Source organism: Corvus hawaiiensis, chromosome 14, assembly GCF_020740725.1.
Source record: "Corvus hawaiiensis isolate bCorHaw1 chromosome 14, bCorHaw1.pri.cur, whole genome shotgun sequence".
NCBI lineage: Eukaryota > Metazoa > Chordata > Aves > Passeriformes > Corvidae > Corvus > Corvus hawaiiensis.
The window spans coordinates 10,943,842-10,970,201 of record NC_063226.1 but is presented as its reverse complement, the minus strand read 5'-3'; the positions used below and the strand labels follow the sequence as shown (position 1 = coordinate 10,970,201).

General features: G+C 39.2%; 1 protein-coding gene across 3 annotated transcripts; it reads right to left on the bottom strand.

The window, feature by feature from the left end:
• Window positions 1–1,611: 1,611 nt before the first annotated feature.
• WDR44 (WD repeat domain 44) lies at window positions 1,612–24,997 on the bottom strand. 3 transcript variants are annotated; one of them, XM_048318575.1, is made up of 20 exons: window positions 24,868–24,997; window positions 18,477–18,510; window positions 15,984–16,058; window positions 14,857–15,487; window positions 14,129–14,259; window positions 13,940–14,032; window positions 12,863–12,999; window positions 11,782–11,865; window positions 11,356–11,462; window positions 10,307–10,371; window positions 8,672–8,810; window positions 8,515–8,579; window positions 7,131–7,244; window positions 6,232–6,354; window positions 5,118–5,309; window positions 4,856–4,957; window positions 4,479–4,594; window positions 3,899–4,026; window positions 3,127–3,258; window positions 1,612–2,688 (listed from the first exon to the last, which is right to left on the bottom strand). In XM_048318575.1, the coding sequence occupies exons 1-20, from the start codon at window positions 24,939–24,941 to the stop codon at window positions 2,594–2,596; spliced, it is 2,637 nt and encodes an 878-aa protein (XP_048174532.1). In that variant the 5' UTR covers window positions 24,942–24,997; the 3' UTR covers window positions 1,612–2,593. The 3 variants fall into 3 exon arrangements, with proteins under 3 accessions (XP_048174532.1, XP_048174531.1, XP_048174533.1); XM_048318574.1 differs by having other exon boundaries at window positions 10,220–10,371; window positions 24,868–24,996; XM_048318576.1 differs by lacking the exon at window positions 1,612–2,688 and having other exon boundaries at window positions 3,128–3,287; window positions 10,220–10,371.
• Between the last annotated feature and the right edge of the window lie 1,363 nt (window positions 24,998–26,360).

Genomic DNA, 26,360 nt, shown 5'->3' with positions numbered 1-26,360 from the left:
AACAGGTCCAACACAACATCTTAATGGCAGCTAATATGCAAAACTAACAGTTCAACTTATATCTCCAAAGTAGCCATGTTGGAAAAAAAACCCAAAACCATTCAGATCATTAAGAGGTTACAGAGACTTTGCATAGAATATGTAAAACAACTGCCAAAATGCAGACCATTCATGTTGCAGAAATCCCTCCCGAAGCCCACTTAGCCCCACATGTACCTCCAACACTGCATGTGGACAGCAGCCAGGCCTTCAGTCACTCAAAGCTGGGTTTAACCCACTCTCTTCTGTGTATTTCTTACCAGCTAATAAGAGCTCCCTTCTCCTATTACTCATCCCTAATTTTTGCATTTACTATTTTAACTATAATATGGGAAAAGCAGGAATGGAACAGCAGCACACACACACACACACACACACACACACAAAAGCATCCAGTCTGGACTTTTTGTTTCAGAGACATGAAGGCCACAATGTGCCAAGACTCTGGAATTAAGGTACCTGTAAGCAAAGTGATGGCATTTGTACTGCACAAAGCAGCTTCTTAACTTGTGTTAGTCAATAAATATGTAGAACATCTATAACAAACCCTAGAAGTGTTTGGGAATTGTAGAGGGATTCTTTGTGGAACAGGGGCATATGATATCCCTGGAAAGACTGGAGAACCCACGGTTGCTGAGGAAAAACCCCTGAACTGGCCCCTGGCTGCAGGCAAGCCTGGAAGACACCTGGCTGCAGGCAGCCCTGAGAGTCCTTGGCAAAGTTATGCACTGGTCGGCTCCCCCGCTGATTAGAGGCTGTCTAGAGGGACTGGGTGTGAATCTTTGCAAAGTAGATACAAGCTTGCATAGTTAAACAATAAAGCGGAGAACGATGCTCAAATTGTATCAGTGTATGTGTCGTTTATCTGGCCAGCTCTCCAGCACTCAGGACACCCCCCCTGCAAAAGGGAATTGCTCACAGAAATCTCAGTCAAGTTACAGTCTTCTACAGATATTGCATATGTTATAGAAACTGATTTTTGGAGTCACAAACCAAATGTCTTCTTGTGCCACCCCCTCACTTCTGTCAATTCAGTGGAGCTCAAAGTAACAAAAGACCCTTGAGAGAGTTTCACTTGTTTCATCCATGCAGGTATTTTCAACTCTGAGTCAAACTCACCCAACTGTGTTAAACTGAAGATAATTTTATATAATGTATGTACCATTCTTGTATTTATTTTGACTGATGATAAACGCCTTGCAACTGCCTTTCTTGTCCAAGACAATTCTATACAAAGCCACAGCCAAATTCACCTGAGTAGGAAAGAATTAAAAGATGAGGGAGACTTACGTCCTGCCTTTCCATGTCTTTCATTCTTCCACTAATGGGAAGGAGAGGATTCTGTACACACTTTTGAAGTGTCCTCCTCATGCTAAACTATCATATAATTACTCTTAATTCTGCTTAATATCCAGTTGCAGTAATCCATTCCCCATTCTTTCAGAAAGAAAGGTGTGACAAGGAATAGTAGAACTCAGAAGGTAAGTGCTTGCAGGATCAATGACCTCAGAAAGGTCAAAACTACTCAGACAAAAGGCAAATTAACGAATCAAAATGGAAAAGAAGCAACAATTTCCAAGTGTGTGACCAAGTTTAATGATGCATTTGTTCTCTGAAACATCTGACCATCAATAACAGTTCATGGGTTATGATACCCAGAATGCTACTTCATAGGTGTTTTGTATGAATATTTACAAAGACTTTGAAAATTCAGTGGCACTAAACAAACAAGAAGAACTTAAAACTTTAAGCTACAATGCTTAAAAAATGTAAACAGTTTATTTTACGTAGTTGTAAAATATAAGAACTTTCTAATGCAGCTTAATTGTATCTGGAAGGTGAATATATCCTGGTGCCCATGAACAAGGAATGAGAGAATTCTTTACACAAGTATTGTGCTCCAGTGTGCAAAAAATTATATATAAGAAAGGAATCTAAAGTCCACAACAATTAAAAGACAACAAAAAAATTTTCACGTCCTGAAGTTGAGAAATTTATAAAAACATTTACACATGGTTGCTGACCCATCAAAAACTTGCATAACTTAAAACTCTGAATATTAGCTACTACAAATTCAAGATCTTTCTCAAATGGAATTTTGTGCAAAGATCAGACTACATTATTCAGCGTTTTTCCAGCCTTCCCTTCCCATCCCCGTTCCTGACATCTAGTGGCCACAAGCACCACTAAAATACTTTTGATACAGGATCCAATTCGTGCATATTCATGCCAAAAGGCACACACATGTGCGAACACATTTTTGTGCAGAAACCTGTGCAGGTTCACAATGACACTGCAAAACAACTGCTTGTAGAAAGTTTAGAGTCTAATGTTTGGCCAGATTATTCTCACACATTCCTTTCTATACTACAAGCCCAGGTGTTAATAGGCACACTGCTTTCCAAGGATCCAATACTTGAGTAGCCTTAAAATAAAGATTTAAAAATAAATCAGCCAGTAACATTATTATATTAGATACTTTGCTTTTGCCTGCATTATTTACGGAATTTTAATCCCACAGTACCATAGCTTTATGCTGTCAGTTGCAAACCAACTAAGATACATATTTCTTTTTGTTAATGAAGACTTTAATTGCTCCAGTAAAGTCAGCTGATAAAAGCACTTCTGTGTGATCGGTCTTCAGAGCTCCTTAACAGGAAAGAGAATAAATTGTTAGGTCATTAAAAAAATAAATATAAAAATCAAGCTCTCATTAAAATACGTGACAGCACTGTGATACCCTTCTTCCTTTATCATATTCCTGATTTCTAGCCAATACTTCAAGAAACATCTGCATTTCTAGGAAAGAAGCCTTTTCATTAATGGTTGGTGCAGCTCTACCTCCAATATAAACAGAATAATCCTAAAGTACTTAGGATGGCAACTGTACCCCTCATCTCACATCCTCAGCTTTTAAAAATGCGACAGCTGCCAAAATGTTCAAGGTGGAATGCCAAGCTGGAATATATACCCATGCCACTGCAAGGGCTTTTCTTCTCAAGAAACCCCCCCACCCATATTGAAAGTATTCACAATATCTTCCTGCTCATGCCATGGTACCAAGCAGAGCTCATCTTAAACACCTACCAGAGGGTATGGTGTCTGATATCTCACAATCTTCTCCCTTACTTTCAGCTTCTTGCTTTTCAGAAGTTTCCAGTGACACCATCAAACCAGGATTTGGAGCAAAGATCGCAGAGGTGACGACTGCATTGTGCGCTTCAGAAAGACAATCCAATTTTGATTACCTTGTTTCAAGAATTTGTTAATTGTACAAGAAAAGCAGGCGTAAGTTCTAGTAAATATCCAAGCATCTCAGTGCTAGTGGTATCAGGTAAGCTCAGAATTCAAGGAACAATTGTCATTGTTCTATAATCTTAGGGATTTCAGAAGATACTCCAAGTGCCCAAAACTAACTGGCAAGAGGTCCAAAACACAATTGATATAAACACGGCCCCACATTTCCCAAAAAGTGTGTGTATGTGGAGGAGATAAAAGAGTTGTTTTTTTCCCACCCATTTTGGTTTTTAGACTGCTAAGAAAGAGAAAAAGCTTGCATTTGTTTTCAAAGTCACTTTTACATAAAGGATTATGGCTTGATAATTACTTTGATTTCTACAATCAGCCAGCAAAACATTACATTAATTCTGAATCTCTTACTGAAGCTGGACAAACTCTAAGCTACTCTGTCTCTTGCCATCCCAAAGAGAGTCTCCTGTGAACAAGGATTCCTGATAGGCCACCAATTACCACGCATTCTGCTAATAATTTTTTCAAACTAAATGCATGGCAAATAAAATACTTCAATTTTCAAATCGTAAGAGCTTTGATAAAACAAAGATCAAAAGCTGGTTTTTACCTTTAATGCCTTCCCAGAAGTCATTTCGGTCTCTTCTTACAGATGTAAACTTGCTCAGGTCATGGTATGTACTCCAAATGTAGACATATTTATCTTCTGAACCACTTACAATATAGGTAAAGTCATGGCTGAAGATTCACAGGAGGAAAAACATTACTTTTCTTAGCTGCTCAAGCATGCATTACAGTAGCTCTGGATCTCTAAACTCTGATATTAACTGGGCTACAGTTCAGTAAGTAGAGATGATTTAATCTGGGAAATTTATCTGGAGCAGAGGAGCTGAGCAAGATGATCTCCCAAGGTCATTTCCAACCTCAGTTCTAGCACAGTTCCTGGACTCCCAGCAATAGTAATGGACACACATCATACTGTCCACAGGATGCAACAGGATTCACTCATCCACAGGAGCTCCCAGCTCATCACTCTTGACCAGAGCCTTTTTTTACCTCTGCATTCTGACCCTAGTGACATTTCAGAGGCTCAGTTTCAAGCCAATGTAGATTATTTAAACAAAACCCTCTGTACTTCAGCCACAGCATTTCCCAAATCCAACAACTCCGTTGTTACAATACTGTCTTACCTAAAGCTGGCTTTGATTTGGCTGCTGCTGTTGACATATCCCTTGTACTTCATAGATAGAGACAAATCTCTTAGGTCATACAACCTGATTCTGGAATCATTTGATGTCACTAGTATCTAGAAAAGAAATAAATAAATTTAGGAGTGGAAACAATTAGCCATCTGTAACCATTTTTTCACCTGCACATTAATCAGAGCATAATGTCATTAAAAGACTATATATTCTATTTTACCACTACTTAGTGTTGTATTAGCCTAAATCAGCAAAGAGTAGGGCTCATTTTAGTAGTGTTAAAAGATTTGGCACAAACTTACTAAGCAATAGATTTAAATATCAGAATTTCAATACTGGGCCAAAGCTGCACTGAAAGACAGTACCTTATTTTCTCCTGGCAAAGGTTCAATGCCAGTAATTTTTCTTCCAACTCTATTTCGACCTCTGGTAGAACGCACATGTATTTGTGTGTGGTACTTCAAGTGCTGAAAAGATATTAAAATGTGTCCCAATTTGAAAAAATTGTGTAAAAACGTTCATTTGCTTCAAGCTCTAACAGGCTCGTTTCTTGATATTTAAATAATCATGACTTCTAAATCAGTTTGTTATTTAACATAAAAGCATCCACAGTCTCAAAGTTTTTACCTCTGTGTCATAAAAGATGCATCTTCCATCGTAGGTGCCTATGACTGCGTATTTGCCATTCTGACAGAAGTTGGCAGCTGTAATCAATTTTGTCTGCCCATCTACTTCATTCCATAATGCCACTTTTTTGTCAGGAATGTTCCAGAGTCGGAGTTTTCCATCCAATGAACCACTTAAGAAGTACCTGTCATCCTGAGAAAACACACAAGGTTTAATCTCTGCTTGTGCTATGAGTATGTCTCCGCCTTCCGTAAAACCTTCCCACCCCATTTCCAAACAGCTTCTCTACAGAATTTCCCAAATAAGAGCCCGCAGATGAGCTGATTATAATGTTTAAGAAATTTGTGGCAAATGGAATTCAAATTCTTACAGGTTTTTGACAAGATTATGTACATGCAGTTATACCTCAGGTTAGAAAATTGCTCACTGTTAGCACAGGTAGCTTCTACCCTCTCAACACTCACCTTGCTAGGAGCTGAAAGCTCCTTTCACAGTTTCCCATACATCTAGTAGTTCTGTATGTTTAGGGAACACTGACAAACACTGTTCTTCCACTTCAGTTTTATTAGTATTAGGAAGCTTGATTACAGTATTTTTAAAAAATTATAATAATAAGTTGAAAGGAGTCTCTGGAGGTCTCTGATCCACCTCCCCTGCTTGTAGCAAGGACAGTTCCAAAAGTTTGATCAAGCTGTAGTGGATTATATCCTGTCAAGTTTTAAAAATTCCCAAGGATTCTGTGGTCTCTGGACAATCTGTTCAATTTCATTATGATTTTTTTCCACAAATATTTAATCACAATATCCCTCATTGGAAATTCTAACTTTTCACGAAGTTACTATACCAGCTGCGATGGTACAGCCAACAGACAATTCACTTTCCACTTCACATGTACACATGGTTAAACCCCATGGACAGTCCCGGTGAACTTCAGTGAAGATGAACACAAAGTTCTGGAATACTATCCAGTAGGCATATTTTTAAAGTGCACAAACTCTATTATTCAATCATATTTTTTAAAAACTCAAAAAAAAAAAAAGGAGTGGAATGTTATAATTTTGAATTCTACCTCTCTAGAAGTAAGAACTGCCCTCTAGAGGGCAGTTACACTTACCCTTGGATGGAAAGCTATAGCAGTGACAAAGTCTATATGCTGGAAACAGCAAAGACATTCTCTTCTTGATATGTGCCATAATCTGACAGTTTTATCCATAGAAGAAGAAAGTAAGAAGTAATTCTGTGAAACAAGAGAATTCCGCAGTTATTAACAGACACAAAAGTAACTGGAAATACAGAAGCAATTTGATTGGTAGAGCCTTACCAACTTCTATGCTGCCATGAAATTCAACATTTTATCTTTTCAGATAAAAAGGTTTATCGAAATTACCATTACGGATCGGTACTTTCCTAAAGAGCTGTACACTGACCCTGGGTCACAGAAAATTATCTGGAAGAATCTCAGTGAAAATGAATACTTGGAATGTAGTTAAAGTATTCAGAGAAGAAATGGCACGACAAGACTTCAGAGATGCCTGAGATGCTTCAACCAGACTGTATTCCTAAAAGTACAACTGCATTCCCATGTGGAAAATTATTGGAATAAGTCTGATGTGAAACAAGGTAATTCTTTAATTTTAAGATAGATGCAACTATCAGCAACTTCAGAACGTGTACACTTTGCACAAAAAGTGAAGCATACTGAAGACAAGAAAAGCAGTAACACCATAAAACAGAAACCACAGACCTCAATGGAAAATCCTCCCACTCTAAATAATTTACTTTCACTATTGAATACGCAACTGTAATTGTTACTGGCTTGTTTTTGTTTTTTTAAGACAACTTTTAATTACACAAGCCCAAGAAGGTTGCTCATTTTATTCCAACTATTTCAGCTAGAATAAATGTTGCCTTTACAAAATTTCTCTTAACTTCAAGGATCATTTCACTTTGTTTAAATATATGGTAGTGAAAAATGCACAGAAGAACTGTGTAGCCTGTATTAAGATGACTTACTTTAGACCAGGAAAGATCAAGAAGATCTGCTGTATGGCCTTTGTATTTGCAAAATGGTCGTTGACGAAACGGGGCATTTTTATCGTCTGGGTCTTCATCAACTCCACTGCAAATCTATCAGAAAAATGTACAGAAATATTACCAAATATTAGCTGTAAAAATTAACAATGAGGCACTTACTGCTTAAAAAAAGTATAAGGACAATAACAATTTGAACAACTCTTACTACTTTAAAATAAACAATATTGCACTAATAAACAATCAAAGTAAATGTCTAGTACAGTGGGCACTGAAACATCATCCTGAAATTGCAAAATTAAGAAGTTCTAAATTTTCCATTTTTCAGCTCTTTTTCAGTGGGATCAGTTTGACAGCAATTTAAGCAAAGACCTGAAGATAAGTTTTTGGAACAAAGTACATCAACCTTGAAAACTGCATTCCACTTCAGAATATAAACTGTGAGTTCAGGTTTCCAAGTTTCTAGTGCTTATCATGAATGACAGCTTCCTAGTAAGAGACCAGTTCAGAATTAATAAGCGAAAAATAGTAATTGAAAAAGCCCTAGACATTCCTATACAAAACCTTTCCAGAAAAAAACCCCCAAAAAAACCCCTCAAACAAAAAAAAACCCCAACACTCAAAACATCGCTGGTGTGTGTGGCTTACCAAGCCCACTCATTTACATGAGTTAAAGAACAATTGCTGGCCTCCCTGCTTCCCCCTCTGCCAAAACAACACACACTAAGTAACGCTACTGCCAAGATCTTCACTTAAACTCTGATTTTGTCATTTGTTTCTTACACTACTGGAAGCCAAAAATAGGAAAAAACCCCACCTTAAATACATTAATTTTAATGGCAAGGTTTACTACAGTATCTGGAAACTCTACAAGAGTGTCTGAACACTTTTCATCAATCATGTTCCATTTTTTTCTACATGAATGTGAAAACTTTAAATAGGTCAGGTATCATTATGCTTCTGAGAATCCCACTGCTCACTTTGGCCTTCCTTGAAGAAACATCATCAAGGCAGATGTTAAGCACAAGTAATGATCAGAGATAAAACCCTAAGACAGGAAATTCAGTGATGTAGGGTTTTTCCCCTTTGCAATTCACTCAGCAATCTCCTCTGGTAGGAGGCCACAGCACAGCTATGCAGATTTTGTAATGCTTTAAATTCAGTGATGGACTTCCTTGCTTGTACCCCTTACACATGGGATTAACATATTTGATTGAAGTCATCAATTGATATGACAGTTTGTATCTCAAAGACACAAGCCAAGAACACCTTAACGTGTGTTTGGATAAAGCAACAGTGAAGATCTGGCATTACAAACCAGTGCAGATCCCCCAGCTCTTCCCCTCCCAATACCTTGTGTACCTACCCCTGCATCGGTATCAGACTTGGAAGAATTCAGGCTCTCTTGTGAGGGAGAAGGGGAGACACGGCCTGGAACAGAGACAGAAACACCATGGTCAACATCACGTTTCCAAATACCCAGAATTTCTGTTTCAGAACTCCAGCCATACATAGAGAGATACCTTCTGTGTTGTACTTCATGCGCATGTTATTGAAATAGTCAAAGGCATTCTTTAAAACCCATATCCTTACTACGTTGTCCTGCCCTGCAGATGCCAGTAATCGACCACAGTGAGAAAATTTCATTGTCCAAACAGCACCCTGTCAAAATAAAGAGATGATTGTTTAAGTCACAAAAAGTGCTTCTCTGCGTACCAAAAAGACTTTCTACAATGTCAATTGACAAGATTTTAGACATACACAAGATACCACAAGTAAAATAAACAGAAGATCAAAACACTGATAAGTAATTTTTAAGACTGTGGAACATATGTGCAAAAACAGTTTGAAAGAAAAAGCCCACAGGGCAGATGACTGTAGGAGAGGAGTTACAGGAGGTCAGCACTACCACAGAATTCCACATAAGACTAGCACAGTTGTCAGAGGGACTCAGAACCTCCTGTTTGCTTTGTAGAACCAACAAGTACTTGTAGCTGCACTTGAGGTTCGCACACTTTAACATAGAAACTGATTTGTTACACCAACTGGCAATCAAAATGGGTACTACATATATTTGTTATATTCATAATTGGCATGAGGGTTTTGCAAAGCCTCTGAAGATAACAATTCTTTCTCCATTGCAAAGTCCAAAGAGTTACTAGTCAATAAAACATAACCACACAAGCAGTATCCCATTTCCTCCTGCTACTGAATAAAGAGTTACTAGGTCTTTGACTCCACCAAGAGCCACCAATTTGGAGGAATCTCCTAGGTCTAAGTCGTCAAATATTGGTGTGATGGAAACTAACAGAGATTACCAGCAGGTATGGAAAGTTCAGTTATGAATGACAAGCTTGAAATCTCTGGTCACTGACTGCTATAGGTCATTACCCTCAGCTGAACACTTAGAGATGGGGGATTGCTTCAAATGTCAGACGCCTGCTGTCAGTAAAAGTTTGGGAAACCAGGAATACTAGAATGTATTCCAGACTCCATAGGGAAGCATGCAGACTTCAAACACTGATGAATAGGTAGCTCTTCTGCCTCAATCTCCGCAGGCATCTCTGCAAATACCCTATCCTGGTTTCTCCCCTCCTTACCAATTTGATCCCCATACTCCATTAACCTCTCCCTACTTTTGCCTTTGGAACCTATCAAGTATTTCTGTTCAATACTTGTGTTCATCTGTCTAATAGACTAATTTATTTACTGCTGAGCAGGTCAAGCTTGCTGCTCTGTGCTTGGTTCTGATAGTGGAAAATAGCCTATTTCAGCCTAAATTTGTAACTGCAGGAACCAAAAAAACCCAAATATCGCTTGATGCCATAACTCTTCAAAGGAGAGCTCTGGAGAATCCCTGATGCCTGGGAATCTACATGCTTTTTATCCCCTGAAGACCTGGTCAAACCAGTCAAAAAATTTTCATTTTTTGTCAGACTATTATTTTCCAGAAGGAAGTTTTTCACAGAGAATAAACCTGACAGTCATTTTTGGAGGTCACCAAGTAGATGAAAAGTTGAATCTCAGGCTGAACAGATTCAGCAAAACCACAGATGGAATTTGAGACCTACCATATGCTCTCCACTGAGATCCTGAACAACTTTAATTTGTTCAAAATCATAAGGTCCCTTGAAGCCATGTGCTACTTTGAACTTAACTGGTCTTGTATAAGGCATCCCCTCATCATCGCTGGAAGAGGGATCATCTTGATCTGTGTGAAAGACTAAGAGGAAGACAAATTCAGCAGTATATATTGCAGCACCCATTTAATCTGTTAGTAAGCTTTTTGGTAGCAGATTAGTCTTGAATTAGACAATTTCTATAGGCAATTTTAAAATCTTAAAGCAAAATAAGAATTGTATTGCATCAAGGTCTAGAAATACATCTGCACTAATTTTAGGCTACAGTGAATCCAAACACTGAACATTGAAAGTAAGAACTGCTATCAATTTTTGTTCTGCCCCTTTCTTGGCACCTGTCTTGCATTCAGCAGATCCTACACTAAGTGATTTGTGTCAGTTTAATGTGTGCTGAAACTGAGTCTATTGGTTTCTTCTCTCTGAGTACACCGCAATGGCTTGGTGATTTTCCCATGAAGCATAAGAATTGCAAAAGAGCTGTGGCCAACAGCCAGTGGCAACACAAGACATTGAAGTGCAGCAGTTCCGTGGCACTTATCTCAGGCCATGGTTACACCAGCTTGCTGCAGCACTAGAAGTCTGTCTGAAAGATACACTGATGAAACAAGAAGGGGAGAATTCAGTTGTAGTTGGGAAATCTAACAGGAGCTCAAGATATATGAGAATTCTAATTTGTGGCACTGGTTGCCAGAAAACAATCTGATTTACTAAAGTAATGAAGATAACCCCCAATTCTACCTTTGCTGGAATAACTTTCCAAAAATGTTTACATTTCAATATCAAAACCTCTTTCTAACAGCACAAGAAAAAATCAAAGTATTCAGCTGGTTTAGCTGAAAAGGTTTCTCAACTACTACTTTACAAGAATTTATCCTTGTAATCTGGCTGTCTCAAAATGCCTACTAAGCTACACGTAAAAAAAAAAAAAATTGTATCATCAACAGTAGAAGAGTGGTAGAATGCAGCAGTGTATGTTCCTCTGCCAGCTTTGATTCCAAAAAGCACAAGGATGAACAAATTATCCTATTTAAAAAAAAAAAAAAAAAAAAAGATTAAGTGTTACTTACCTTCATCTCGAACACTCTTAACCTTATTTACAGCACGTTCACCATATTCCTCAGCAAGGTGCTTTGCTTTCTTTACAGATTTGCCAAGGAACTTTTTGAGTTGAGTCCTTAAAAGCAAGGGTACTTTTTCAACACATAATAATGGAAAATTCTCATTTTTTGCTATTATGAAACAATAATTTTGATTTGAAATGCAATCTTATCTTTTTTCACTACTGCTTCTTAAAATAAGCAGTAAATTTGACAGCACATACAATCTTCATTTCAACCACAGAGCTACAGGCTTATGTAAAATCAGGTTATCACTTATAAAGTGATTACTTAAAAGGCAACTTGTTCAGTAGTCAGAAGGGAAGCTTCAGCTTAGAAAAGTAAAATCTGTTTTTTCTTTCTAGGGAAAGGAAAAAAACGTAAAGTAGCACTTACGTTTTCTGTTTTAACCTCCCTCCATCAGTGTCAGTTTGCTGTGTCTGCATTTTGTCTTCATCATCAGATTGTGCTGCATCATTACTAGGAAATACAGAAGTGATTGTTTAATAGGAAATCATAATGAATCTAAATTGAATGAAACAGTAAACTAGGCTCTGCATTTTAGGATCCATTTTTATACCTCTATGTAACACATTGAAAAAACATGGACATCACGTTAATCACGTAATAAACAGGTCTTTCAATTCTTAGGCATCTTGATACTAAAGCTGCATACACTCTGCAGGTGCCAAAGATATATTATTCCCTTCCACAAATTTCCAACTTAAGCTTATTTTGACACTTTGAAAGCTAAGAGCAGACAAAATCCATTAAATTACTAGGAACTGGTAACATGCCACTTTGTTCTCATATCTTGCTTTCCACATATCAAATAAATTAATAGTGGTTAATTCTGAAATAGTTTGTTCACAGAGAAGTGAGCTTTTCAATAATACACCAATGCAAAAACCCTAGAAATTGTCTGTTCTATAAACTCATATAGGCCTTTGAAAAGAACATCTAGACTGACACGATTTTCTGATCATTAAGCACGTGTCTTTTTCTATCAAAGATTGTGAAAAGACTCAGTTTTACACATTAGAAGGATCTAAAGCTCTATTAAGAACAGGTAAAGCTCAAAGTAGTCCACTGTACTAATGACAACAGATCTTAAGAGGAACACTCTCCTATGAAATGCTGAAAAAGCTACAGAAGGTGGTGGCATGAACAATATCCAGTACTTGAACGTAAACTGTGTTTAATTCAGCATAGAAATGACATTTAGTACATCAAAGGCTAACTGTATATCAGTGGATTTTCAGATGTATTTGCTTGTCAAGTTCAGCAATATCAGCAACTTTTCGTTAACTTGAGAAAAATCAGTAAGGAGCCTGGTTCATTGAGAACTGTGAATTAGCTCAGATTAGTCAAACAGATGGATTGGGGCTCTTTTTTCCTGCGTAAGAGCAGCCTCCGTTTATGCAAAAACAATGAGAGCAACAGCATCTTATGAGCTGAAGGCTCTCATGATTCATACCTGACATATTCTTTAGTTCTCCTCATGATATGCAAAGTCAGGGGATTAATGCCTGTTGGCAACTTTTCTTCTGCCAAACTCAGAGGTATTTCTTCACCTGTATCAAGGTTTTTTATCATTACACTTGCTAGAATTTCCTATGGAAAAAAATAAGATATGAAATGAAGAGAACTTGATTAGACTTCAAATCCTAGAGCAAAACAGAAATCATAAAAGCTTATAAATTATTTATCTTAATGTGAAGTTCTGATGCTGACTATATATTTATTTTACAAAGGCCAAGTTTAAATTAGCATGTTAGTGCAAACATTATGAACCACTAGACAAAGATGAGCACCTACATATCACAAGCTTCAATTTCATAAATCAAAAATGCAGCTATAGAGGCATCAACCACTGCCTGACACCTTTCATGCTAATATCAAACTTATTATGTAATTAAAAGACATTGCAGTCTTCCCCTTCCCTACTCCAACTGCTGTATCTTAGGTTTAGCCAAAGGCAAACTTAACATACAGAGAGAAAAGGAATTTAGAACTAACTAGCACCACACAAAGGCAAAGGTTTATTTGGAGCATCTCCTGAACACCTACATAGGTTCAGCAACAGTTAAAAAAAGCTATACAGTGACAGACACAAATGAAAACTTACAAAAGCCAAATATCATCAGGATTAGTGGAATTATTAACTGAAGAAACTATTTTTTAGTTCGAGGAAGATAATTTTCGTATTGCTGACTCCTTCCCCTTTTAGACACATGACAAATTGGCAAGTCTGCTGATGTTCCCTCCCATGCAAATCCTTTGAGGTGTTTGCATAGTTATCAACATGAACTTGATGGCATTTCAGGTCTATTACAGCTCACACTTCCAAAGGCTAATGCCACACATGACTCAGGGGCCACAAAGTGCTTAGGTGGACAAAGCCAGCTGTGCCATCACTCACTCCTATTTGCACTCCTGGAGACAGCATGGAGTGGTTCAGAACAAGGAGTGACCTGTGACTACGACAATTCATTTAACAGACAGGGAAAGCAAGCACAAAATTGTACTATGTACAGACCACAGCCATTGATACCTCATCTGTGAGCTCTCTGCCAGAGTTAGACCTGGGTCTTTGTGGTCCAAGTACTTCATTTGTTGTTTGGCCGTCAGCTGCTTTCCCATTTTCCTGAAATTGTGCAGACATAGATTACATTATCTCTACTGCAACACTGAAGCAATAGAAAATGTTACAGTTATCAAACTTATAACCATGTCCCAATACCTGTGCAGTGACGATTTTATCTCCACTAGTTGCACTGGCCAAATCCAAAGAAGGCTGAGAATCTTTGGGCACACCCTCTATCACTGAACTTGAAGTTAAAAGACCACCAGCTATGAAGCTGTCTCGAGAAACTGAAAAGAGATTTATTAGAAAGAAGGGCATAACACCTGCCATAGGCATCAAATCCTAACATCAGAGTTAGAGTCCTGAACATCCTTTCTGACCAGCTGGGTATTTTTTAAAGATCAACTGCCACCAAATCTAACTCACAACCATGTATTTCATATACGATTGGAGGTTCAGGCATGATTTCACACCTAGGCCTCTTCAGGTTCATGACCTTTTTTTTAATACTCATTTCCCTAGTAGCCCAGGACTACTCATTTTCATAAGAACTCAGTCCACACCTTGATTTGCATTTCTATGCAAATACAGACCGCACACATTCTATTTGAAGTAACTGTTTTTTAGCTTATGTATTGATGAGTCAACTTCTCCTTGCCATAGCTACAGCTATTTTTAGTAAGAAGTGTTACTTACAAGAAAGTCTATGAATGAGGAACGCTTCTAAAGCAGAAGAGTATTACTTCATTGTAATAAGCTAAGATTGTTGAAGGATTTTTTATCCATCAACTAAACTAAAACCACAAGACTGAATGATCCCTCACTCAAAACACAAAAATAGTAACCCTGTAGATAAATAAATCTATCTGAAATAGAATACTTGCCTTCTAAAACAGGTTTTTGCACTTCAAAATCCAGCTCACTCTTTTTCTTCCGGGGGGGTGGAGCTGGCCGTGCAGGGGGGGGTGGTCTTGGGGGAGGAACATTTGTGGGAGGCGGGGGCCGGGCTGGTACAGGCTTCTTTGTGCTTGCAACTATGTCAGGCTCTACAGTCAGCTGCCTTGGTGGCTTTGCTGGGGGCATTTCTTCTGTTGTAGACAGGTCTTTGGTAGATAAATCTGAAGCCATTTTTTCTAAAGTATTTGCCTCTTTCTTGTCAGTTATGTCCTCATTTTTTGATGTTTCTCCTTGTGCTTCAGTTTCATCCATTTTATGGTCAGTTGCATTTGTTACCTTTGTTAGTTTATGGGATTCCTGTTGCTCAGAACTAAACAAAAGCTTCCCAGACTCCAACTCAGTGTCCTTACACACACTCTGATCCTCTGGTTCTCTAGTGTCTTCTGGTAATGGTATTTTAGCAGCTAGTACTTCTGGGATATCACTAATGATACCTGCTCCAGAAATCCAAGCATTTGCATCTGAAGTTGGAACAGTCAATTCATTTCCTCTAGATGCTAAAGCATCATCCTCTAGTTGTTGGGCCTTCTGGCTTTCTTCTATAATACTGTCAATGATCTAGAGAAACAAACCAAAACCATTCCACCAGTCACCAGCAGGCACTTCCTGGGTACACAAACCAGTCAGCCCGCACAATACCCACAAGAACTCTTCCACTGAAGAGTTGGTTTATATACGAAATGCATTTGGTTTAAAAAGGAGACCAGAACCTTCGTGCAGAAATGGGCATATTCAAAAGATAAAAACAAAGTGACTAATTTCCAGTCTTCTTTAACATACTTGGAGAGAAAGTTAGGAAACAAAAGCTGTTCACTCTTCAGAGTTCTCATGTACTGCTAAATATGATCCTGTAAATTACACAAATAATTCAACACTGGTCAATCCTAAATATGTTTTTAGAACACTTAAGTTTGATTTTTACGCTTTAGATGAACATTCTTATGAACATTAACAACTAATTCTAACCTACGGTAGTTTCAGGATGAATATTGATCACTAAATTATTTTCTATTTTCAGTGTGATGCTAGAAGCTCAAAGCAATACTTAACTAACCTCTTTTGAATCATCTTGTTTCATTTCTTGTACAAATGTTTCATTTCCAGCTTTGTGTAGTTTATTGTCCACATCCTACAGAAAAAAAAGTCATAAGATGATGGTACTAACTTCTTCGGTAAGATGATCTAACAAAAATATAGCTCAAATAAATTAAATAGCATAAAGGACAAGAAATCTGCCACATTTTCACATTTTCACTGTCAGATGCCTAAACAGTAATGCTCAGTACACATGAGGAGTATTTCACAGTCATACACAGAAAGGCTGCACACTATGCAACAAAATAGGCAGTTACATATAAGAGGCTGCAACCGGAACTAAAATCAAACTGAAGGCAGCATGAAGTTTAGAGAAACAAATACATGTAATAATCTGCAGCAAGGAAATTTGATATTAAAATATTTTCTATTTTCTTTATTGGCTTTAGAAAAAGATGCAAGAACTGTATAATAGCCACCTATAGCAGAAACTATTTAGAAATTTCCAAATTAAGGCAGGCAGCTCTATTAAGTGGTTACAAATATGCTTCTGAGGTTCTAACATGGAATCTTACATTCTACAATTATTCTCAGTGCACATTGCCAATTTTAGCCATCAGCCATCTTCATGCAGATCCTTCCAAAATCCAAATAAGATGAACTGAAAATATTCTATTTGTGAGAAAACATTTTAATCTACTCCTGAAAATTTTTAGGTTCAGAACCACAAGTATTTTACACCATAGGATACTGCTTTAACCTCAGGTGATACAGACGAATAAGAACTTCATCATACACCTTCTCTTCTACATGAACTACTAGAATCCTAAAGAGTTTGGGTTAGAAAAATAACCCCTTTAAAGACCATCTAGTCCAATGAAAGGTCACAACATCACATTGTCTATAAGCATACATATCAGCAATATCTAAAGTGGAATCTGATGGAACTCTTGACACTGTAAGAGTTCTGCAGAGATCCAGTAGCCCTCAAAGTGAAGCCAACTAGAACAGGGTATTTTCAATCATTTGTCCCTGTTTTCTTATTTAGAGTGACTGTCTAGCACAGATATTTAAGAAATTCCTCCTTAGACTTTGTCTAGACTCTCAGACAATCAATCCCTAGAGCATCCTAACATGCTACATTTGAAACCTCACCCTGCCTCAAACTCTTGCTGACATCCATCTTGAAGACTTCTGGCCTAAAGAAATGGCATATCGTGCAGACAGCTGCAATTATAGAAAAATTCTGCCTCCCCCTCCACTCCCTTCCCCTCCTGCCACAGTGTTTCTAATCTAAATGCAAGCTCTACTATGCCTGATCATTAAAATCTATCTTCAAACGTATGATGACTTAAATACTTAAGCATAATCAGTGCCTACAGAAGCCCATTATATTAACCTCCAATTCTGTTGACATTAAACTCACACACCTATTAAACTTTGAACTTAGGAAATATTTCTTACCCATTCCAAGACAAACTATACCATTAGTCACACATTCACTGAACTGATATGATACCAAGCAGAGAAGCTATTACTTTTTCCACCTTCAGAAACTTAGCTTTGAACAAGTGATTTAGGAAGATACGTTAAAAAATTTAAAAATCTAATAGCAACATAGAGAGCGTCATAGCTAGTAATTCATGAAGACATTAGTTTTGAAGTTTAGTGAGAATGATAAAACAACATTACTTGGAAGGCTTACACATGTAATACTTAATTATTAAGGGGATATTAAACAGAACACAAAATGGGGGGTAAGGCTCTGTTCCCTAAGAGGTATAACAAGATATGGTATCACTGTTAAAATACTATTGATTCAGAGCAGATTGCTGCTGACAGCTCAGAAACACTAGCTTCACCAGGATTTCCCAACACTTTGCAGACAAAACTACAAGCCTTCGTTACACAAGAGTGCTCTATAGCACCACCTTTGGCCCTTCTGAGACCAGGAAATGAGTGTTATTTGCACAAGCTCCTCACCTATTCACTGTGTGCTGGATTCAGCCACACTGTCACTATGCACAGAATACCAATTACCTGCGTGGGAAGTGGCAACGCTGTCTCATTAAGCTAAATATAGTGTTTTATCTCCACATAACCTAGAGGAGAGGCTTCTGAAGTACAAACATTAAGATTTTTCTTATTTTGGAGACAGAAGAGAGCACAATCAACTATTTCATATAAATCAGGACCAAAACCCAGGTGCTGCAGAGGCTTGCTTACTACTCACAAATCAGTTGAAAGAGGGCAGTTTAGTAATCACATACAGCTTAATTAAATTGCACATACACATTTCAGAATAAAATGAGCTTAAAGACACTGTAAGATACCCTAAATAAAAGGAAAGCTGGAATTTCAAGACAAGCACAATTGCTACCTACAACAAAGAAAGTCTATAATTTCCTTTGTGTGCAGATGTCAGGGCTACAGTAGAACATCTACATTAGGTGGAAATACTCAACCCTGTGTTCATCAACAAGCACTTGACTGATTTTAAGAAGAAACTCACCTTTACTACATGGGTTCCAACTTTTGTTGGTGACCTGTTAGAAAGAGAAGATAGACTTAGGTAGAGTTCAAAGGCAGTAAGCTTTGTTTTAAACAGTCTGTAACACAGCCTTCCTTTGTAGGAACTGTATACTTGATAATTTAGATGAGCAACAAAGTGAATGTTTTTCATACCACTTCTGTAAAAACTCCCTACTCTGTACCACACACAGATCCATAGCTTCTACAAACTCTGAGTTTGTCAGCAGAATCTTCTAGAAATCACCTATCAACCTTTTCTAATAAAAAGATGTTACTCCAAGTACAAAACTAAAAATATTTTGCATTACAGAGAATTAAAAATTAGCATGTGTATGCCAAGCATTGGGTGGACATTAAAGAAACAAAAATTCTCAGAAAGCAGAAGCACAAATACTCTGCAAATCAAGTGCCCGAATCCTGATCCATAGAGTTGACACTATCACAGCCACTCTTGCCCTTCAGACTCTGTAGCAAACCTAAGATCTTGTTTCTAATCAGGACATTTGGTATAAATAGAGACAAAATACATTGTAACAGGAAGGAACCAGCATGCACTACTTTCCAAAATACACACTGTAAAACAGTGACTTTGCATTAGCAACCACTCATACACCACCTCTCATTACACTAATTACATGAAAGAACAAGCTATCTTAGGGGAATGGTATCAAATAATTACTTCTTGTCAAGTCAATTCAATTAGTGGATGGTCAGCTCTTATTATATCCTGAATTTACATCTTCTACAAGACTTTCACAGTTCTAGAAGATATTTAAATAGTGAGTCACACTGCTTACTCTGACTATAGAATCTTACTGATACATAAAGGAAAGGTTGGACCAGATGATTTTTTCAGGCTTCTTCCACCCTGGGCTGACAAAATTACAAATTAATTTCCTAAAAGCTCACTACCAAATGAACTACCTAGATTGCACACATATCCCAGCTGACTACCAAGATCAGCAACACTCTGCAACCCCAAGTATCACGTGGCACCAAGCAATACAGACAAATATCGAGATCTCAGGCTCATTTGCCCCTCCTGCCTCCAAAATCATTTTAAGGAACAATAGTTCCTGGAAAAAAACCACAACTATTTCCATTTAGGTTTTAAGAATTTCAGCTCTTCTTTTTACCATCTGGAAGCATTTAATCACAAAAAGTGAAGATCCCATTTATACAGCAGACCTAAGTAAACAAGAAAGTACAGTGGATTGGTACATAAACACTCTATCATTCCAACTAATTTAACATGTTACACTGAGATGCTTCTGTCCAAACATTAACACTTCAGGTGCACCATACCTGTGACACTGATTTGAGGTATAATCCTCCTAAAAGGCTCTAACCTCAATGTGCAAAAAAAGAGAAAAATTAATCTTTTGACCACAAAAACAAATACACTTTTTGTCTTGCAAAACACATTGCTGGGAAAGGCTGCAGCCTGAGTGGGATTTCTGGTTACTGAACCATTTTCAGTTCAACTATCAACTCTTAGATTTCCTTAGGAGTGGCAGAAATATGTCACAGTTTATTAAATCCACGAGATTACTTTAACAATGAAATATATTTATAATTACAACATTAATGCCTAGGCTTCAGCCAAGGTCCTATTTTATAAGACACTGCTTAGATTTAACAACTTAAGACAAATCCTGCAACTGCAAATAGATATTTCAGTTTTCTACTGTGACACTTCCCACTAATTAGCCCCTCACTTCTGGTACAGGCAACTCATTCCTACGCTGGTTACCCAAAATAGGAGGTTCAAAATACACTGCTACTGTTTCAGACTTCTTTAGCTAATTAGTTTTTCAGAAAATCTACACTCAAAACCAGATGTTACTTTCCACTCTCAGGCTACCCAGCTACCTTGGGAAAAAGCTGCTTGAGTGATAAGGGTTACAGAACCAGCAGGTGTAGAACACACACACACAATTAAAGAGAAGCTTTACCATGGAATTTACATGCTTTTAAAGTACTGCAAAGCTTCCACAGCTGTTCAGCAAAAACCCGACTTTCAGATCAGTTTGTAATACAGCCAGGTAAGTTCAGTGGCTTGCCTGAGATTACTTGAGCTGTGTGTCTGTCAGCACCACCACTCCCTTAGTCATGAGCAGTTAATGCTTATGTGCTACTACATTTACACAAAGTCAGCCAGCTTGGTAACTGAAATCTTTTGTAGTTCAACATGACTCTGGAATGGTCTTGTCTTCCCAACCACCTGAACTTACCAGCCTTCTCCACACCAGTTTTACTTGAAGGCCATTAGTTTTACAGATGCAGTACGTGATATCCTTGCATTTTTAAGAAAAGTATATACAGTGGCAAAAGTGTCTGGAAATATTTACATAAGATCAACCCAAAGATCAAATATTGATTTGGTTTTGAAAGGTCAGGCAGCACATAAAAACTGACAAATGCCACAGAAAACATAAGGCAAAAACTAATCTTGTACGAACGTTTACTAAAAGGTGGGATTTATAAACTGATAGCCACACGTCTTCTAGACCACGTTTCACATAACTTCTAAATTATCTTACATGATACCACTTTTACACCAGTTTAACAAAGGAAGGCTTCAAGGTTATCTACAAAGATTAAACGCAATTCAAAGAAATATCCCATTTCACCTGCACAAACAGATGTCTGATTAGTCTGAAAGTCAAATAAACTCACAAAGAAACTTTTTAAAAAATTGTTTATCCCACTATCAAATTCATCCTGATAGTGACCAAATCACAGGAAGCTCCCATTCTCACTATTCAGGTAGCTCCAGCCTAGCACCTGTTTGAAATGGGCTTCGCATTTTCAACATGTTGTTAAGTTTTGTGACAGGAAACAAAACTTTCAGCCCTTCAAACAAAAAACAGTGTGAATACTGGCCATGGGCAAATCCCAAACCGACATTGCCTGCCTTCCTGGGAGGATGTACATTGTTATACAACAGGTGTGCTAGCAGGCAGATGGGAAGAGGTTTGCAGTGCACACATAGCAGCTGTACCCTGGACAGAACAAACAGGTTCAATAGCCAGCCGCTCACCAGTGTCCTGCATGCGATGTTCCCTCTAACGTGTGGCTGCCCTGGAAGCTGTTATTACTCCTGCTGCAGCTCTCCATGGCAGTCACATGTTCAAACCTACAGAGATTCACTGCTGCAATGCACTGTTTAGGTTGCCCTGGGGAAGCTCCTGTGTGGGAGCTTCAGCAAACTCAGAGTGCAGAAACTCATCTGCAGCACTGAACACAACCAACACTTCACACTTCATCTATCTGCTGCCAGGATCAGCTCTGCACGTTGGCTAAAATACTCACATACACAAAAGTTGTACTAAGCATCTCCCACATGTCAGTGGGGCACAACTTAACCTTACCTGTCTTCCTACACAGAGGAACACTAGATTCTTCAGGAAAAGCATCAAGGCAACTTCTAAAAGACAGGACTACTGAAGTCACAAGTCAAGAATTTAAACAAAAGTACCAGAGGACATTTCTCATTACCTACACCATCTCTTTTGTTTCGTTTCTCATAAAAATTTTTAGGATACAAGTATACTAGGAACAAACTTGCCCCCCCTCACTGTTAGGCACGTGAAGTACAACCTATTAGGTTTGGCAGTTCTTGGTTTCAGAGTGGGTGGATCACTTTCCCTATAAATAAAATACAGAGGGTCTGTCATGTGCCTGCATCTAACCAAGTGTACCTTACTTCATACTTTCCTTCTCTCAAAACTGATATCCTCCTGCATGGGACTGTTCAGGCCTCTATATTTCAGCATCTTTTCCTAATTTTTTCCATGGTTATAGTGCTTTTAAAGCGAGTGACAGAGGTTACATAGGGGCATCTTCTGTCACACTACCTCTCCCTTTTTACTCTGGGCTTAGTTATCCAACAAATAGACAGTCTCCACATATCCTGTCAAAAGCAGAATTACAAGCAAATGGCAAGATCTAGAGTGGAAGGGAAGCACAAAGGCCTTGCCAGAGAGGATACAGTAGTCTCAAAGCACCTCCAAACACACTTTACCTTAAAGAAGTCATCACCCCAGAAGTGTTACCCCAGGAGCACTACTACCTCACACTATTCTAATCTGAAAGAAGCATTTTGCATCAAGTTCTATAATTTCTGCCAATTTGTTCTTAAAAAGCATCAGTTACAGATGTACTCGAGGATGAGGATATGGTGCTTTCCCTGAGAGAGACTAAAGCATAAGTAATTTAATGACTTAACAGTGGGAATTGGGAGCCTACATCCAACTTGAAAACTCCACTCTTACAGGTGTGGAGACAGACAATTAATAAAACAAACAGTAAAGAAGTCAGCAAGTTGACACGAACACTTGACACCACTTTCAGAGTTTGTCTATGAGCAGTTATTAGACTTCCCCACATAGAACAAAGGCCAGGGAAGGAGGAAGTTACAAACCCCACATTTTTAATTAGGGCAAATATATTTACACTGCTTTGCTAAAAACTGGTTATAGCATGTGCTGCCAAAAAGGATTCCCAACTGGTTTTGCTGATCATCAGAACACTGAATGCAGGAGAAAATATCTGAAACTGCAGAGGGTAACACACACTTGTTTTCATTTGCCTTGCCTGCAACAAGAAGGTTTTGATTTTTTTCTTTTTGTGGCCCCAACTCAACATCATTACACATGTAAAAAAATACCAGCCTGCTTCCTAGAAGTGTCCAATGCACACATGAAATTTGCTCTTACAAAATCTCAAAGCTTATTTTGAGAAAATACTGTCCATATTGTTAGATTCAATAATAGACTGAATTACAGACCAGTAGTTGCACTGCAAACTAAGCTCATGGATGTCACCTCCTTACTTGACTCAGGCTCACAGAATTCTATTGACGAGAGTCAATGATGTATCATTACAGATTATGGAAGAGCACTAGAGAAACTAAAAGCATCTTTCACTTTAATTTCTAGTGAGTGACTTCATATTATCAAGTTCTGTTTAGATACTGGTGGTGGAAACCTGCAAAGCCAGGACACATGGCATTATCTATATCAGACAAAAGGTGGAAGTGCAGTTGGGCAGATTTAATAGATTGCCTCTACCAAAAGGTCTGCTTCCCCTTTCTTGTCTGTGGCCTCTAGTCACACAAATCCATTACCTTCACCCTCTCCTGTCCCAAGCCTGACAGGTTGCAGCTGCTTTACCTTATTGAACAGTTTTTGCTGTTTCTAGTTTTCAGCTGTTTACAATTTACTTTGCGTTAAAGCAACTCAGAGAAGAGTTTGATGATCACTATTCCCAGAAGACGGTAAGCAGCTAGAGAAAAACCTCATTTCAGTACAAGCACTGTGAATTTGGCTTATCACATCTTGCAGAGCTGAATGCTAATAATGTGCTTTTCACCAGGCTACAGCTAAGTAGCTAAGTTCAGAAAAACTTTGATACAGGATGTGAAGGTGAGAAGAAAAGACCTAGTCTTTCCTTTATTTTAGGCATCCAGTGACCACTGAGTCACAGTTTAAAACAAGCTCCTTAGTCCATTATTAAAGCTCCAAATGCATAGATCCCACAGTCTGTATCTATTGCTCTATAAACAAGCCATGTGAAACCTCATCCTACCAAGTAAAATAACGCAGAAGTTTGGTCCAGGCTACACGAAAAACAGAACTGATACAAGTCATAACCTGTCCAGCACACAACCAGAAAGAGAGATTTACGACAAGAGGGAGCATATTTGGCTGACACCAGCAACACGGTGTCAGGGGTAGTTCTGAGGCACCAGCACTGGGATCTACTTCATAAAACGCTGGTAAATTTTCACTACTGGAACCAACTGGCTAAAGGCAAGAAGCATCAAAGCGACACAGAATCACAGATTTGTTAGGGTTGGAAGGGACCTCTGGAGATAATCTAGTCCAATCCCCACGAAAAACAGTAAAAGTATTAAAGATACCACTAAAAACAAAACACAGAGCACACCAGAAGTTATTCTACACTCAGCAACAGCTGCCTGTTGCTGACAAAGCTCGCTCGCTTCTCCTTCCTCAGAAAACCTGTTACTTTTATCGTATTTCAGGGATTACTTCTGTCGGTCCCGATTCCATCTCCGCACGTCTCCTCCCAGTACTACACTCGCTCCCGCCTCAGGAAGGCAGGTATGATCTCATCCTCTCACGGCCACTGCCGCCCGCACCAGCGCCGAGCGAGCCCCGCTCGGTTCCGCGCATCCTCCGGGCTCCGAGCAGACCCCGAACTGTCGGGGGGGCCGCGAGGCCGCGCTGACCCCCCTCCCCCCCACCCCCCCTACCCCCACCCTGGAGATGCCCAGGGACCGCGGGGCCGCGCTGAGAGAAGAAGGGAGGGAGGAAGGGAGGAAGGGCAGGACTGGGCGAACTCACGGCGCGGGGGAGCCTGCGGGATGCACGTCCTCGGGCGCATCGTAGAACTCCTCGGTGTCGCTGTCGGACGCCATGGTGGAGCCGGGCCACCACCTCCGGGCACCGCGAGCCGGGCGGCGCCGCGCGGGTATCGCGAGAGCGGTACGGCCCCGCCCCCGCCCGCGCGGAACTACGAGAGGGGCGGGCCGGAGGGGCTCCCCCCGCGCGCTGCAGCGCCCCCTGGCGACCGTGGTGAGGTGGGTAAGGGGAGTCGCCGCTTCTCGGCCGTTCACGAAACCCCAGGATCGCAAAATCACGGAATCAAATATGTTGGAAAAGCTCTCTGAGGCCATCGAGTCCAACCTATGGCCCAACACCACCATGTCAACTAGACCATGGCACTGAGTGCCACGTTCAGCCTTTTCTTAAACACCTCCAGGGACGGTGACTCCACCACCTCCCTGGGCACCCCCTTCCAATGTCTAATCACCGTTTCTGTGAAGGAATTCTTCCTAACGTCCAACCTAAACCTCCCCTGGCGCAACTTATGACTTCGTCCCCTTATCCTGTCGCTGGTTCCCTAACCCCCACCTGGGTCTTTTCCAACCGAAGGATTCTGTGATAGAATCAGGTGCTAGAGAATTAAGATAGTCTACTAGACAAAATGATGACAACTTTTTAAACAATTTTTCTCATTAACTTCTGTAATGAATGCTTTAAGCCAGCAGCAGGAATTAAATCATATGGTTCCTTATTTGTTTTTCCTCATATTTTCCTTCCATAAATTTTCACCTGATCTTCTGGTCGGTTTTGACCCCCCATCTAACAATAAGTGATCAACAGTCACTCCCAGAGGAAAGAGGCTTTCCCCAAGCCTGCATTGCTTTTAATATTTGCTCAGCAATATGTGCCTGCTCCTGAGCCAAAACACGTGATCCTTCAACAAGACGTGTGACAGTGGCAGGCTGGGCATAAATTTCGGCTTCCCTCCACATTCTCTGCACTGACGTCCTGTCCCCCTTGCTCTTTGGCTCCCTTAGCTCAGTTACAGCTCTTTTTCTGACTTCTAACAAGCAGAGAGTTTCCAAAAGCCCTGACACAAATTGGAGTTCTTGGTCTATTCTCTTATTTTTGTAAAATGAGTAAAGGCTTAATGTATTTGAGACAGGTACTGGTGTCAAATGGTCAACACAGAGGTGGTTGTACACATGCAGGCATGTACATGTACACATGTCCTTGCACATGCAGGTGACATGAGGCCACATCGTCTGATTCCCTTAAAAAATCATGATGCTTCTCAGCCAAACCAGCAGAAGTGCTGATAGGGAGGAGACACACTGGAAATGCATGAGCAATTTTTCTGATTCTTTTTAAAAATAAGGAAGAATGAGCCTAGCATACACCTTAAGCTCTCAATGTTGAAGAATTTGAGTAAATAATTGGTACAGAAAATTGCTGACTTGTTATTCACTGCACACAGTTCCTGCTGTAACTGACAGCCAAACATGACAATT